Consider the following 13,981-nt stretch of genomic DNA (forward strand, 5'->3'; position numbering starts at 1 on the left):
AGTGATTTAAGAGTTAAGCACACTCTTCCATAAATATAAAAGTCGAGTGTACCTTTTAAATGTGAGATTAAATATTCAGTATGACCTTTACTAAATTATCAATAATATCAATTAATATCATCTAAAATGTTAATTAATTTTATATTATTATTATTTAGGCGTTTTAAGAAAATAGCAAAGCCTTTCCTATGATCATATTCATAGTTTCTTCCTCTTTTATAATTCACAAATTTATAATCCTTTTATCATTAAGCTCAAAATATGATTATTTTATTGGAATTAAAATAAAATAATGACACGAAGAATATATGGCTTTATTTTATTGGAATTAAGAAAAATATGATACCAACTAATTTAGTTGGTAAAACCCTTCAACTTTTAAATATCCTTTTATACATGTCACATGTCATTATATAATATTTTATTTTTTTAAATAAAAATAAAGATCTTTATTTTGATTATACCAAAAAAGTACATTGCATTTAAATGTATATGTACTTTTATTTGTCGTTATTATAGCAATCGACACAACTTATAATAAGTACTTTTAATTGAATTTGATTTATATTGTAGTAATTATTATCGTATCTATTATAAATTATAGTAGTTTTAACTAAGTTAAAATATTTTTAATAAATTTTATAAATAATATTTTAATATAATAATTCTTTAAATATAATAATTTAGATTAAATTAAAACAATTTCACTTTAGATTGTAATAGATATGTTATATATAACTATTATATCGATATTAATATAAATAAATAAATATATATATATATATAGATATTAAAAAACTCTAATTAGATTTATAAAAATATTTAAAGTTGGTACTGCATTTATTCTTATTTATTTATTTTAAAACAGCGGTTAAGATAAGCCTTCCTTATCCGATAGGTCTGCGTGCGGGCGTTAAGATACTCCAGCGGACCATCGCACCGCGGTGCTCTATAAATACTCGTTACTGCACAGTAAAAGAGCGAATCGTGGGCTACAAGAAAGAGAGAGCGCGGTGTTGGAAACGCGCTTTATACGTCGGTCCCCCCTTCGCGAGGTTCGTTTCCCCGCTCCTCTCCGCTTCCACGCCGACTTCAAATTAAACCTAAAAATTCACAAAAAGTCCCCCTTCCGTTTCCCCGGCCGCATCTTCGCCTCGCCGCGTCGTCTTCCACCCGCCGATCGCCGCATCGCAACCAGAATCGATCACTTTTGGATCCGCCGATCGCCGTCGCTGCAAACTACGTCAGCTTCGCCGGCCTAGGATTCCCGTCTGCTCGCCTTCCAAGATCTAGGGTTTCTTATGCCCGTCCGCTGGAAGCGCGCAACTGATAGCATCGCTAGGTTTCGATGTCGAACGAGGACAAAGCCGCCGCCGCCGCCGCAGTCGAGATCCGTGACGTTTGGGCCGACAACCTGGACGCCGAGATCGCTATGATCCGCGAGATCGTCGACGACTTCCCCTTCGTTGCCATGGACACGGAGTTCCCTGGCATCGCCATCCGCCCCCTTGGCGTCTTCAAGTGCTTCGCTGACAGTAACTACCATGTCCTCCGGGCCAACGTCGACCTCCTGCACCTGATCCAGCTCGGCCTTACCTTTACCAATGGTGCGGGGTTACTCCCTACCTCCTCCTGGGGGCGCCCCATCGTCTGGCAGTTTAACTTCAGGGAATTTGATGTGGAGAACGATATCAGCAACCCTGAATCCATCGAGCTCTTGACCAAGTCGGGCATTGATTTCATCAAGAACCGGGAGTTTGGGGTCGACGCCAAGCGCTTCGCTGAGCTCCTCATGTCGTCTGGCGTTGTCCTCAATCATTCTGTTAGCTGGGTGACTTTTCATTGTCCTTATGACTTTGGTTACCTCCTAAAGATCCTAACCTGCAGAATGCTGCCTGAGACTCGAGAGGAGTTCCATCAACTCGTCAAGATTTTCTTCCCTGTCCTATATGACATCAAGCATCTTATGAGGTTTTCAAACTACCTCCATGGGGGGCTTAACAAGCTTGCTGAACAATTGGCAGTCGAAAGGATAGGTATCTCTCATCAAGCTGGTTCAGATAGTTTGCTTACTGCTCGGGTATTCCAAAAACTTAGAGAGACATACTTCAATGGGGCAATTGAGGGATACTCGGGGGTCATGTATGGGCTTGATACTGATTGAAGGTTGAATGGTCTGTGATGCTAGTTATCAGACTTCATTGAATTTGAAACAGGGAAAATAAAAAAAAAATGATTTGAGTATAAACTTATGTGCCTGTGTTGCTCCTCCATGCTAGTTCTTTCTTGTGTGTTGTTCATACTGACGTTTCTTTAAATTTCGTAGATTATATTCCTAACCCTATTGCCTTACAATCTCCTGGACACCTCTTATCCTTATCATTCAAGAACCCAGCTTGCTGCATTGATACTGTTCTTTGCAAATTTTCTTTGTTAGTGTTTTCATCTGCAGATGTTGATGTGCATCCTGTGTGGATCATTTGACTACCGCACCTCTGATAAAATCCTAAGTTGCTGTGCTAGGTATGATATTTACAGCATGAAAGATCTTTCTGTTTATTTCTTTGATAATTTTGTAGGGAGCATGGTTGCCTTAATATAACTTGTGTTTATTTTGGTACTGTTGTAGGTTTTGGAGGATTCTACTTGCAGAAATCACAATCAGATAATTTGGGCTTTTACCGAAATTGAACAGGATATCTTTATTGGTTTTCTGCTGGCAAAATCTTCCATATTAACATGGCACACTTGAGTAAGTCCTTTTTTCTAGATTTCTTTGTATTTGTTTAGTTTAAAATTGTTTAAGACATACTTTTAGTGGATCTTAAGTATTCTGTGAGGTATCAGTGCACTGATGAGGTCACAATTTAAGTTAAATGGTTAGCTTGAGTTTCTTGTTTATCCCAAGTAAAACAATGGATTTAGCATTGATCGAAGGGCATCAATGGATTTAACATCCACAGACAAAATTTTACAAGACTGAAGTTATATATCCCCTACTCCACTTCTGGTTTCATCATATTATCAAATTCTGGATTTCAATTGATTTCTTTTTTTTTTTGTGTTAATTATTCGCATATGCCTCGGCTCTATCCTTGGCATTCTATGTCATCACTTCTTTATAGGAAACAATGATGCATGGAGCTTTGACATACATGGGTTTTCCAGTTTAGTATAAAATTTCTTTGGTTCTTTGGTCAGGCTGGCCAATAAACTCTCCTTGAGTTTTCCTATGAACTTGTGGTGGCTCATAATTGAAATAGTAATTAAAAATTCTTGGACACAAGTATTTGCTTTTTCTGTTCTTTAGATATTCTTTTCAGAATTCTGATAAGGGTTTAGGGTTTTAGTTGTTGTTCTTTTAAAACTTATTGAGATTCATAGCCATAATTTTAAGCATTGATGGAAGATTTTTTAACTCTACATGTCTGGCAGTTAAATTTTTGTTGAACGGAACCACAGTCCAGAAGTGTCTATTTCACACAACGAATGCATACCCTACTTGATTTCATCACTGACCCATCCACTTTGATCTTGTCTGGCTCATTCGGTCCAACTTGCCTAACCTTGCACAGCTTGATCCATCTGGCTTGATGATTCGACCACTAACAAACTCAAAAGGGATTCCATTTATCTTGCGATATTGATCTCAGAACCATATCTTGATTTGTGATCCCATTTAAAAAGAAAGATAACATATCGAAAATCAACTTTACCCCTCTTAAGAAATTATCTCTTCTGTTTGTATTTTTCCACCAATCAAACACAGGCTAACTCATGCCACTATTTTTTTTTTCAAAATTAAAAATTAGCATTCATGTTCTTAGTGGTGGAGCACCTTATTTGATAGGTAAATTGGAATAGAACGAATAATGGAACACAGTCATGAATGGAATTGAATGATAGGTGAAATGGAATTGTGCAACTGAAAATAACAAGTCAATATAGATATAGCAATCGAAAATTTTTGATATACAATATTTGAAAAGATGGAGAGCTCAAATGGTAAAAATGATCTATTATAATCAATCAAAATACCAAGCTTCAGAACAATTAGAAAAAAAGTATTACTTATGTGCACCTCAGACAATAGAGAAATAAGTATCATCACCACGTTGTCATCACTACTCCCAAATTCTGGCTGCAACTGGTAAATAAGTATCATGCACTTTCCAACATACTATGCTACTTAGGAATTCTCCAACGGAACAATGGAGACAAAAAGAAGGGACATCAATCATCCATTTTTTATATTGTAAATTGATTATTCAAATTTTTATATCAATAATTATTCCATAGTCTTAGTAAATTATTATTATTATTATTATTATTTTTTGCATTTGTTTATAATTCTTATCTCAACATGGAGCTCATCTAATTTGATTTAGGATTAATTTTATTATTACTCACCAAAATATAATGTCACAAAAGGAATATGTTTCTTTGTGATGTGGAATTTATTTACGTGATGCAATGTCTTAATCTTCTTCATTATCTAGTTTTATGCTCTAACTAGTGGATCTAGGGTTAAACTAGCCAATAAACTCTCCTTATGTTTTCCTATGAATTTGTGGTGGCTCATAATTGCTCGTTTTTACACATGAAATAGTAATTAAAAATTCTTGGACACAAGTATCTGCTTTTTTCTGTTCTTTAGATATTCTTTTCTGAATTCTGATAAGGGCAAAATGTATGTGCTCACTTTGGTTTTAGCTGTTGCCTCTTTTATAGCTTATTGCGATTCACAGCCATAATTTTAAGCATTGAAGTTTAAGGTAAAAGTATCGATTTATTGTGTCAATTCTGGGAAGATTATTCAACTCTGGGAAGTCCAGGTGTGTATTTCTCACAACTAGTGTCTCCTTTTGTCAGTTCTGGGAAGACTATTGTATATATGTGATTGTACTGTATGGTCTATGTAGAGCATGGAATGGCCATGTATCTATTCTGTGTTAGTACATGCTTTTGTATTTGATGTACAACAATTGCGGTGAATAACATAAATTGTTATGTGCCTGCCTATGAATTCAATCTAGGCGATTGCGTGCTGGGTTGGGTTCACACAACTAATTCTTTTTTTCATAGAATAACTATATCATGCCAGGCTCTTGTAGAATTAGAGCCGGCAAACGAGCCAAACTTTGTATTGTTTAAATTTGTTTGAGAAAATAATCAAGGCAAATTAAATAACGTTTAAAATAAATTAAGAAATGATTGTTTAAGTTTAATTTAGTTTCTTTTTTTTCCGAACTGTTTGAAAATTTATTTTTAATTCGAGCTTTGTTTAAGTGAGTATCATATTAAGTTTCTTTATTTGTCTTAAGAGGTTTATTTATTTAATAAGAAATATATTGATGAATATGATTCATCAATTTTGTTCGCAGATATTATTTATTAATAGTTTATAATCTTTATTTATGAATATTAATGAGTTCAATATGAGTTCAAGCATATTTATTTAGTTAAATGATTTGTTAAATTTATTTATTTAATTAATTTGAACGAATATAATTAAATTCTTACCAAACCTTTAATTCATCTATAGCCCTACGTAGAATAAGCATGACGACTTAATTTGCACTACTGATTCATCCGCTCCGTTCTCGTCTGGCTCATCCATCTGGCTTGATTTGAGATCCCATTTAAAAATAAAGATAACTTGTCAAACAGAACCATGTTTTCAAATCATTTTAACTTTGCGTTTGTGCTCAAGAGGATCCCAACTACCATGTTAATAATCTTTGAGCGTTATTTTCTCTAAGTCTGTCTCCCTACAAGTTTTCTTCATGTTCGTCATTAGTTTATTCTTCAGAATTAAGTTTCTTTGGCACAAGAAGGCACTATTTTCTAATGTTGACTCTACAAAGCATCCTACTGCCTAGTAGGTTATATAAACTCATAGACTAGATTTGATACAGAATGAATAATGGAACACAATCATGTATAAAATTGAATGATAGGTGAAATGGTATTGTCCAACTGAAAAGAATCTAGTCAAAATATAGCAATAATTTTTTTTTTATACAATACGCGAAAAGATGAGCTCAAATGGGAGCAGCAAGTTATAAGTTCATAAACCAAAAGTATAAATACAAATGATCTATTATAAGCAATCAAAATATAAATCTACCTAACAAGCAAATAAAAAAACCTATTACTTATGTGCACCTCAGACAATAGAGAAATAAGTATCACCAACACTTATCATCACTACTCACAAATTCTGGCTGCTTCTGGTAAAACAAGTACATGCACTTTCCAACATACTATGCAACTTAGGAATTCTCCGACGGAACAATGGCTCGCGACGAATAGAAGGGGCATCAATCATCCATTTTTTATCATCGTATATGGAACGCCTGAACTATCTCATCGATCTTGAAGGCCAAACCTGGAACCAAAGCAATTCAGCAACTTTATCAATACTATAGAAAGCAGGTAAAGGGTGTCTAGATAACATTTTGTCAAAGTTGATTGAGCCATCTATAAATATATAGATCGACCTCTTTCCTATAGCTCCAGCTTTCGGTATTAATGGTTACTAATCAACTTTAACAAGCTCATATCTTGTATTTTTTAAGGTTTCAGCCAATAAAATTCAATAATGCTCACCAACACATGATTAGGTCCGATTAAGAGTACAAATATATATATTGGTTTCTTTCTTTACAGTTTGATTTTTTTGGGATAAATGATTAGTCAGCCATCTTTTAGATGAATGCATTGCAACATGAAAAGAATGACTTGAGCTAGCAATGCAGACAATAGAGTACAAAATGAAATCGACACATTAAACAACCCTTTTTAAACATGTATCCCTATTTTAAAATAAAAGGAAAGGAAATTGGTAAAGATAGTATGGAGATGTTCAGTGATGACTGATGAATTATATAGTTGGGCAAGTTAAATCGATTTGTTTAAATTAAGAAACCAACCAACTAGTTGGGACTAACATGACTTAATAATGATGACATATTAATCAGCCATTCCAAATATTTAAAATACTGGATTTCAAGACCAAATAAGTGTTGGAGATTCAGTGAAGAAAATATAGTTAAAATGTATAAAAGAACAACCTAAGATCCAAGCAACTAGGTAATGTTTTCACTTCCACTTTTTGGATGCTTCCATTTCCTGAAATGTTGTGCTTCATTCTGTCGCCTCTAACATCCTCCAGCCAAGGTTCATGCTCAGAACTAACTTCTGTTAGATACAGCCTGACCGAGCCTTGAGGGTCTGCAGATTCTTCAGCCACCTTAGCTCTTCCGACGTCGTGATTGTCATGAAATCACCCTCCTTATCCTTGTACTTGAGGAGGATGGCCTTCAGGTTCGGAAATTTTTTACCCACGGTCTCCCTCAGATGCAACATAGTACAATTAGCAGGTATTTGGACCCATCATATATCATCCCCCAACACTAACTTCACCACTTTCATAGGTTCTTCAGATGCCTTCTCCTGTGCTTTTCGATTCTTCTTCCTATTCTTCTTTGAACTAACTACTGCAGCATCCGGAGGCAAAAGAGCTGCAATACCATCCACCACCGTGCCATTCGTCTCCATCGCTTTCTTCAACCTTTCAGACAACTCCAAGGCATTCAGGTTATTTGGTTCCCAACGCAAAGCAAGATTGATATATTTACATGCCAATTCCAATTGATTCAAATCCTTAAAACATTAATGTACTTTGGCGATGCCTTGAGGGCTGGATCACCCTCCGTTATTGCTCGGGGATGGTCCGCCGGAGGCCCGGAGTCAACTGCATATAACAAGCAGCCCTGTTGTAGTGGAGGTACACTTGGTCGGCATGGTTCTTCGGAAGCAACTTGATAAAATTCTCATACTTGACCAGAGCCCCTTCATAGACCCTTGAATGGAACAATCTGTTGCCCTCCTCTTCCAAACCCTGCGCCATATGGACAAAGACTTGCGTGTCTTCTTGGAAGATTGTAGGAGCGTGCTCGCTCGATCTGTTATGCTTGGATTTGGGATTAGTAACTCTCCTGCCTGAACCCTTGGTTTTCTTTGCAGTAGGGTTGCCCATTTCCAATTATCAAGGAGGTAGAGAAACCCTAATCCTGAGACAGGGAGTCCGCCTCTCCTTCTCTAACCAACCAAAACAACCACCAAATGCTAACGGAGATGAGAACTACTCGAAGCGCCTTAGGAATCAACGCAACCCTAACAGTTTCACGGAGATTACGAGAAAAAGGAACGAGGCGAAAACTTATCTCGGCCAACGCTGCGGTGCGGAAACCCTCCTCCTCCTCCTCCTCCACAACGATCGATCGATCGATCAACGGTCCGATCCTTCAGGTCTAAGTGCCGTCACGGCAAAGGTGACCTGGGGAAGACGAAAAGGGGAGGTTTCTTCGCGGCCGCGGAGCGATCGCGTGGTGTGGGGAGAAGGAATCGAGGGAGGGCGGGCGGCGGCTCCCGAGATTCGTGTGGAGCCATCGGGTGCGAGAAGTGTGAAGGGGATCCAACTGGATGCCCAAAAGAAGTTCGGTGGCACGCGTCTGTTGCAACGAATTTTCATTTATTCTAGTTCAATGGCACGCAAAGACGAAACTTGAGACTTCAAATAACAAACTGCTGTAACGAGCACATTTATTAAAAATTAATTTAAATTTTTTTATATAAGATATTCAACGGCTAAGAACGTATAGTACTTAGATTCAAATTTCGTCTGTAAATTATAAAGGGCGACCACTCGGAAAGTCTGATCGACCCTTCATATCTAACCGATAAGGCAAGTCTTGCTCGACCAATCTATCCTGATTAATAATTTAAGATCCATTTGATCATATGATTTTGACCACTTAACTTTGACTTTTACCTTAATTAGTCCTTACTTTGATCTGTGCTTTTTTGAAGGTGTATCTAAAGCTTAGGATGGAAGTTTTATATAACAGTTAAACTTATTTTATTATATGGAATTAAATATTGATTATTAAATGAATACACGAGAAAATAAATATATATATAGAGTCGAAGATGACATTTGAAAAGAAATATAAGAAATAAGAACAGAGAAAATCAAAATTGTATGAAAACCCCTAAAATGTGCATTTAAGATGATATGGTTGTATTCTTAAGCATTTAATAAATATCTGAGTTCGGTAATTTGAGAATATAATAAATATATATAGAGGATGAGATTTTTTTTAAAGAAAAAAAACCTTAGTTAACCATAATAAAATAGATAAAAATTATTTAAATATAAATACAGATATAATAAAGGATTGAGAGAAGGATTCATAGAATCGATTTTATTTATCGAGATAAAAGCTTAATTATGATTAATATTAATTTTTAAGGGTATACATCCCAGACAATAAAAAAAGCATGCAATGAATCAATTTTTAAAGATTTTGTTTTTTTTTTTAAATGTAACTTTAGAGTTAATTTTTTTAAGCTAAACATTCTATAATATATTCAGGTAGACAGTTTTTTTTTTTTTTTTTTTTTTTTTTTTTTGCCCACATGACGTAACACGTACGATGTACGTATAATATTTCTGACGTAATAGTCAGGAGTTGATTCTTAGGAATTGACGATCTAGAATTTACTCTATCATGCATCTGATACCTATGTACTTACATGTACCTTCCTCTATATTCGTGGGGCTGACACTAGGGGACCGTTAATGTAGTGGATCTAAATTTTTTTAGGTAGACAATTTTCTACTCTAATTCGCTTATCAAATAAATTAATAACACAGTTTATACACTCTCAAATATAAAAGATCGGATTCTCTATCCCAAAATCTCTTAATCCGATATCCAATTCGTCACCTCAACCCATCATCGATGTCCTCCGGCGGTCAATCCAATTACAACTATACCTTGGAGGAAAGATGAACCTAGGGAGATTACTGCTATCTAAGTTCCTATTTAGATCCGGCCAAATTCTAGCGCGAATCGCACCGACAGATATCCTCTTGGATCCCTCCTAAACATTTGCTCCTCCCAAGTAAACACATCTTTAAAGTCATCCCACTTTCACTTTGCTCCCTCTATATTATTAACGACAGATTTTAATTAAAGCAAGCGGATTTTAAAACGACACGCGCCCGAATTCTATTAGAATGGTTCATGGGACCCACATAGATCCCACAATCGCTTCCCATTTCGATGCACACGGCGCACCAGGAGGCATTTGAACCCCTTCCGTTGTCTTCCTACTCGCATATTTCGGTTTGCCTCGCCAGATCTCGCCGGGCGCTCTTTGTCGATGTCTCTGGCATAGATCGGAGTCTCCAGGTGATCGCTTGGCGCTTCGATCGGTCTCCCTTGCTTTCGGAATGCTCTCGATGCTTGGCTGTGCCCTTTGATCTATCGATCGCTTTCTAGCGCCTTTGTTTTTTTAACGAAATCTCGTTGCATCTGCTTAAAGATTTGAGTCTTGCAGTTCCGAATCGACTCTCTCTGCATTATTTCCAACCCTGTCTTTTGTTTCAGGATTCCGATTTTTATTGCCCCAATTAAATTTTTGTTTTTGGTGAAATTTGTCCCCTTTTTTTGTTCTTGCCCGACTTCCATTGTGTTTCATCTAGATTTATTCTCTTGTCGCGTAATGACGCAGTGTGTTTCATACCGTTGTAATCTATAAAACTCGATTTGGTTTTCTGTTCGACTTTTTTAAGAATGAAGTAGAAAATATATGAAATCGCTGAGAAAGTATTGCCAGATTGTTGGGTGCACCCCGAGAACTTCCATTAATTACACTATTCTTTTGTGGAAGAAAAATACTCTTGCAGTAGTAGCGAATGATCCGATGTTTATATTTGCTTACTTTCGGGTTCTGTCCTTTCTCACAACAAAAACAATTCATTCCTAGAGATAAGCTTCATGAGGCTATTTGTAGAGAAACCTTTATCTTAGTTTGCTAAATGACACATTCAGTTCACTCATTTAATTTTTAATAAAGACACATTCTGATGATTTTAATGCAGGGTAAGAGAACGTTGGTGATCAAGTTCTGTTGAAGCAAAGATGAGCAGTCATGATGATCGCGAGAGATCTACAAGTAACAAAATTTTGTTATTGTTATTTCAATGTTCAGTCTTTTAATTAGAACAGCCTATTGTTTTACCATGAACAGATACCAACTGAGATGCCTGTATACAAAGTTTTCCAGATATACGAGACGTCCTTAAACTGAAGAAGCAATTTATCAGACTTTCTTTTGATTAGGAAATGTTCTTGCCTCTTATATAGTCTGTAAACTCAGCAAAAACAGATGCTCCTTGCATTTACAAAATATCACAATCTATAAATGCTAACAGCATTGCAGATTTCATCTTTGTTTATCACCCTTACTAAAATATTCAAAAGAGATGCACAACAATTACAAGTTTTTTTCTAAGTGAAGTCGGCTATACGGATCCTCTTAGTTATTGGGCTCGATCCCCTATGATATTATCATCTATATTTTAATGAATTTTATCATGTGCCCTTTTAAAAATACTTCCATCAGGATATATAGAATACTAAGGATTCAAACTACATTTTGTTATTCTCCTAATAGGTAATACGAGGAAGCTGAAGGGGTTGATGCTTAAAAGTGACAACCGGATTTGTGCAGATTGTGGTGCCCCTGATCCAAAGTGGGCGTAAGTTGCATGCTAGTTCCAAATCCATCTCGTTCCAATTCCTTTATGTACTCAAGGACAGAATATAACCAAAAACAATTTTGGAACAGAGATCTGTATATCAGTATTTTACCTTTCACATTAATAATCAAAGTACCCACAAGGTCAAGATGCCTCTCCCCCAAGGTTTCATTAACTTCAAAATGCCCACCATTGTTTCCACTAAATTACCACTCAAACTGCTTGTTGGAGGATATTTTGACATTAATAAAACATCAGGAGACATTTTGATAGTAGCCCTACATTGTAATTACAGATCTCAAGATCGTAAAGCTTGATATAATTTTTTATTTTTTTATTTGGTTTTTACAGATCATCAAACATAGGGGTGTTCATATGTATGAGTTGCAGTGGTGTACACAGAAACCTTGGCACACATATCTCAAAGGTACTGTTTAATGACAATTCTTGTTTTTGCTGCATTTAAATCTTATGCAAAGTAACATTTCTCACCTGAATCTGATGCATCTAATCTGTGCGCGCGCACACACACTAGACCAATTTCAGTTATATGATTTCAGTAGTATTCTCTTCAAATCAAATGATGAGATTATTTTCATTTTATTTCCTGTACATTCCTCTGTTTTCTTCTGTGATTCAGGTTCTATCAGTAACCCTAGATAAGTGGTCCGATGAACAAATTGACTCTATGATAGAAGTTGGTGGAAATTCTTATGCCAATACCATTTATGAGGCTTTTCTTCCAGAAGGATATCCCAAACCTAATGCACACTCCAGTTACGAAGAGAGGGCAGAATTCATAAGGTACTTGGTATTCATAGTGATCTCTGGTTTCTCAAATGATGAGTGAGTGCTCATACTAGAAGACAATTCGATTTTTGAGTTGACAGGGCCAAATATGAGAGGCAAGAATTTTTGAAACCAGGTCTGCGAATTCTTCCTTCAAAAACATCTTCCAATCCCGAACACAATAATGTCTGTTCAGAAAGTTCATCTAATGCGGTAAAAACTAACGTCCTGCAATTGTGAAATGTTGTAGCACAAGAAGCATATACTCTACATGTTACTTTAATAACATGTCTCGGTTCGGTTTCAGGTTGGGATGGTAGAGTTCATCGGCATACTGATTGTCAAAGTAATTAAAGGCACTAATTTAGCAATAAGAGATGTGCGAAGTAGTGATCCATATGTTGTTTTGATGCTCGGACAGCAGGTAAGTTTAAACCCTTTTGCAAGTCATATTCAATAGATAATATGTTTCCAGCAAGTAATTATGTCGATACATAATATGTTTCTCCATAAAGTGATCTGCTATTATCTATCTAAGGATTGATTAGAAGATTAATCTTTTTCCAGAAGGCTAAAACATCTGTCATTAAGAGCAATCTGAATCCTGTTTGGAATCAGGAACTTAAGTTATCAGTTTCTAAAAACTATGGGGCACTAAAAGTCGTAAGTTAATCCTCCTCATACTTGATCAATGAACTTTTGTATCCTATATATACACACGCGAATGCTTCCTAGAAATGTTCATGGAAGATTTTTGTTCCACAAACAGCAAATATTTGATAACGACCTGATTTCCTCCGATGATCTGATGGGCGAAGCTGAGGTGGACCTCCAACCGATGATTACAGCAGCCATGGCGTTTGGCGATCCCGACTTGCTCACCAATATGCAAATTGGGAAGTGGCTGCAATCCAATGACAATGCCCTCACAAAAGACAGCATCATCAATATAGTTGATGGGAAGGTCAAACAAGAAGTGTCACTGAAGTTGCAAAAAGCTGAGTGTGGAGAGATTGACCTAGAACTGGAATGGATTTCTCTGACCCAGTAAATCTCAAGTTCATACAATGTTTACTTCGACTAAGTCTTGTTTAGCCACCCTATTTTGTTTCGTGCATATCAAACTTTTTGCAATGTTTGTGGGCGAACAACGAATTATGTTGTCTATATCGAAGATAAACTTGATAAAGAAAATGGAGATGTAGAAATAAAAATGTTTACTCTACTTCCCAAAAGGAAGGTCTGGTCTCTTCTAGCTTTTGCAGAAATACCTTGTTATAGTTGGCATCAAAGTAATAGTGGAACAATTGCATCATGATAATTAGATAGCATGATTATTTAACTTTTTTTTAGTATTTTATGAAAATAAAAAAGAAAAATCAAAATGTCACGTTCAAGAGATGTAATCCTAAGCAATATAGAGAACTACACAATTGGGAAAAGTTGTTTTTTAGTCGAGTAAAACTTAGACACTTAGATTAACCCAAAAAAATATACACGAAGGGGACTGATTCAATCACCAAATGCGCTCCTGTGACTCACTAAATTGTACCTATTTCACAACCTGAAATGATC

General features: G+C 36.1%; 2 protein-coding genes and 1 pseudogene across 3 annotated transcripts; 2 read left to right on the forward strand and 1 right to left on the reverse strand.

Moving 5' to 3' along the window:
• The first annotated feature begins 983 nt into the window (after positions 1–983).
• Positions 984–5,022, forward strand: LOC122002875 (probable CCR4-associated factor 1 homolog 7). The gene is made up of 2 exons (XM_042558240.1): positions 984–2,523; positions 2,630–5,022. Exon 1 carries the CDS (start codon positions 1,349–1,351, stop codon positions 2,162–2,164), a length of 816 nt encoding a protein of 271 aa, XP_042414174.1. The 5' UTR covers positions 984–1,348; the 3' UTR covers positions 2,165–2,523; positions 2,630–5,022.
• A 949-nt stretch (positions 5,023–5,971) lies between these two features.
• LOC121999785 lies at positions 5,972–8,530 on the reverse strand (annotated as a pseudogene).
• A 1,581-nt stretch (positions 8,531–10,111) lies between these two features.
• LOC122002876 (ADP-ribosylation factor GTPase-activating protein AGD12-like) lies at positions 10,112–13,670 on the forward strand. 2 transcript variants are annotated; one of them, XM_042558241.1, is made up of 9 exons: positions 10,112–10,265; positions 10,958–11,031; positions 11,533–11,617; positions 11,969–12,044; positions 12,258–12,421; positions 12,508–12,619; positions 12,714–12,830; positions 12,974–13,069; positions 13,176–13,670. In XM_042558241.1, the coding sequence occupies exons 2-9, from the start codon at positions 10,998–11,000 to the stop codon at positions 13,455–13,457; spliced, it is 966 nt and encodes a 321-aa protein (XP_042414175.1). In that variant the 5' UTR covers positions 10,112–10,265; positions 10,958–10,997; the 3' UTR covers positions 13,458–13,670. The 2 variants fall into 2 exon arrangements, with proteins under 2 accessions (XP_042414175.1, XP_042414177.1); XM_042558243.1 differs by lacking the exon at positions 11,533–11,617 and having other exon boundaries at positions 10,158–10,265.
• The last annotated feature ends 311 nt before the right edge of the window (positions 13,671–13,981 follow it).

The sequence above is a fragment of the Zingiber officinale genome, chromosome 7A, assembly GCF_018446385.1.
Source record: "Zingiber officinale cultivar Zhangliang chromosome 7A, Zo_v1.1, whole genome shotgun sequence".
Taxonomy (NCBI): domain Eukaryota; kingdom Viridiplantae; phylum Streptophyta; class Magnoliopsida; order Zingiberales; family Zingiberaceae; genus Zingiber; species Zingiber officinale.

Bases quoted from the DNA above. Each gene is read 5' to 3' on its own strand.
- LOC122002875 (XM_042558240.1), top strand. From the start codon at position 1,349: ATGTCGAACGAGGACAAAGCCGCCGCCGCCGCCGCAGTCGAGATCCGT.
- LOC122002876 (XM_042558241.1), top strand. From the start codon at position 10,998: ATGAGCAGTCATGATGATCGCGAGAGATCTACAA. The intron at 12,422-12,507 runs GTACTTGGTATT...TTGAGTTGACAG, and splicing joins GAGAGGGCAGAATTCATAAG to GGCCAAATATGAGAGGCAAG. The intron at 12,620-12,713 runs GTAAAAACTAAC...GTTCGGTTTCAG, and splicing joins CAGAAAGTTCATCTAATGCG to GTTGGGATGGTAGAGTTCAT.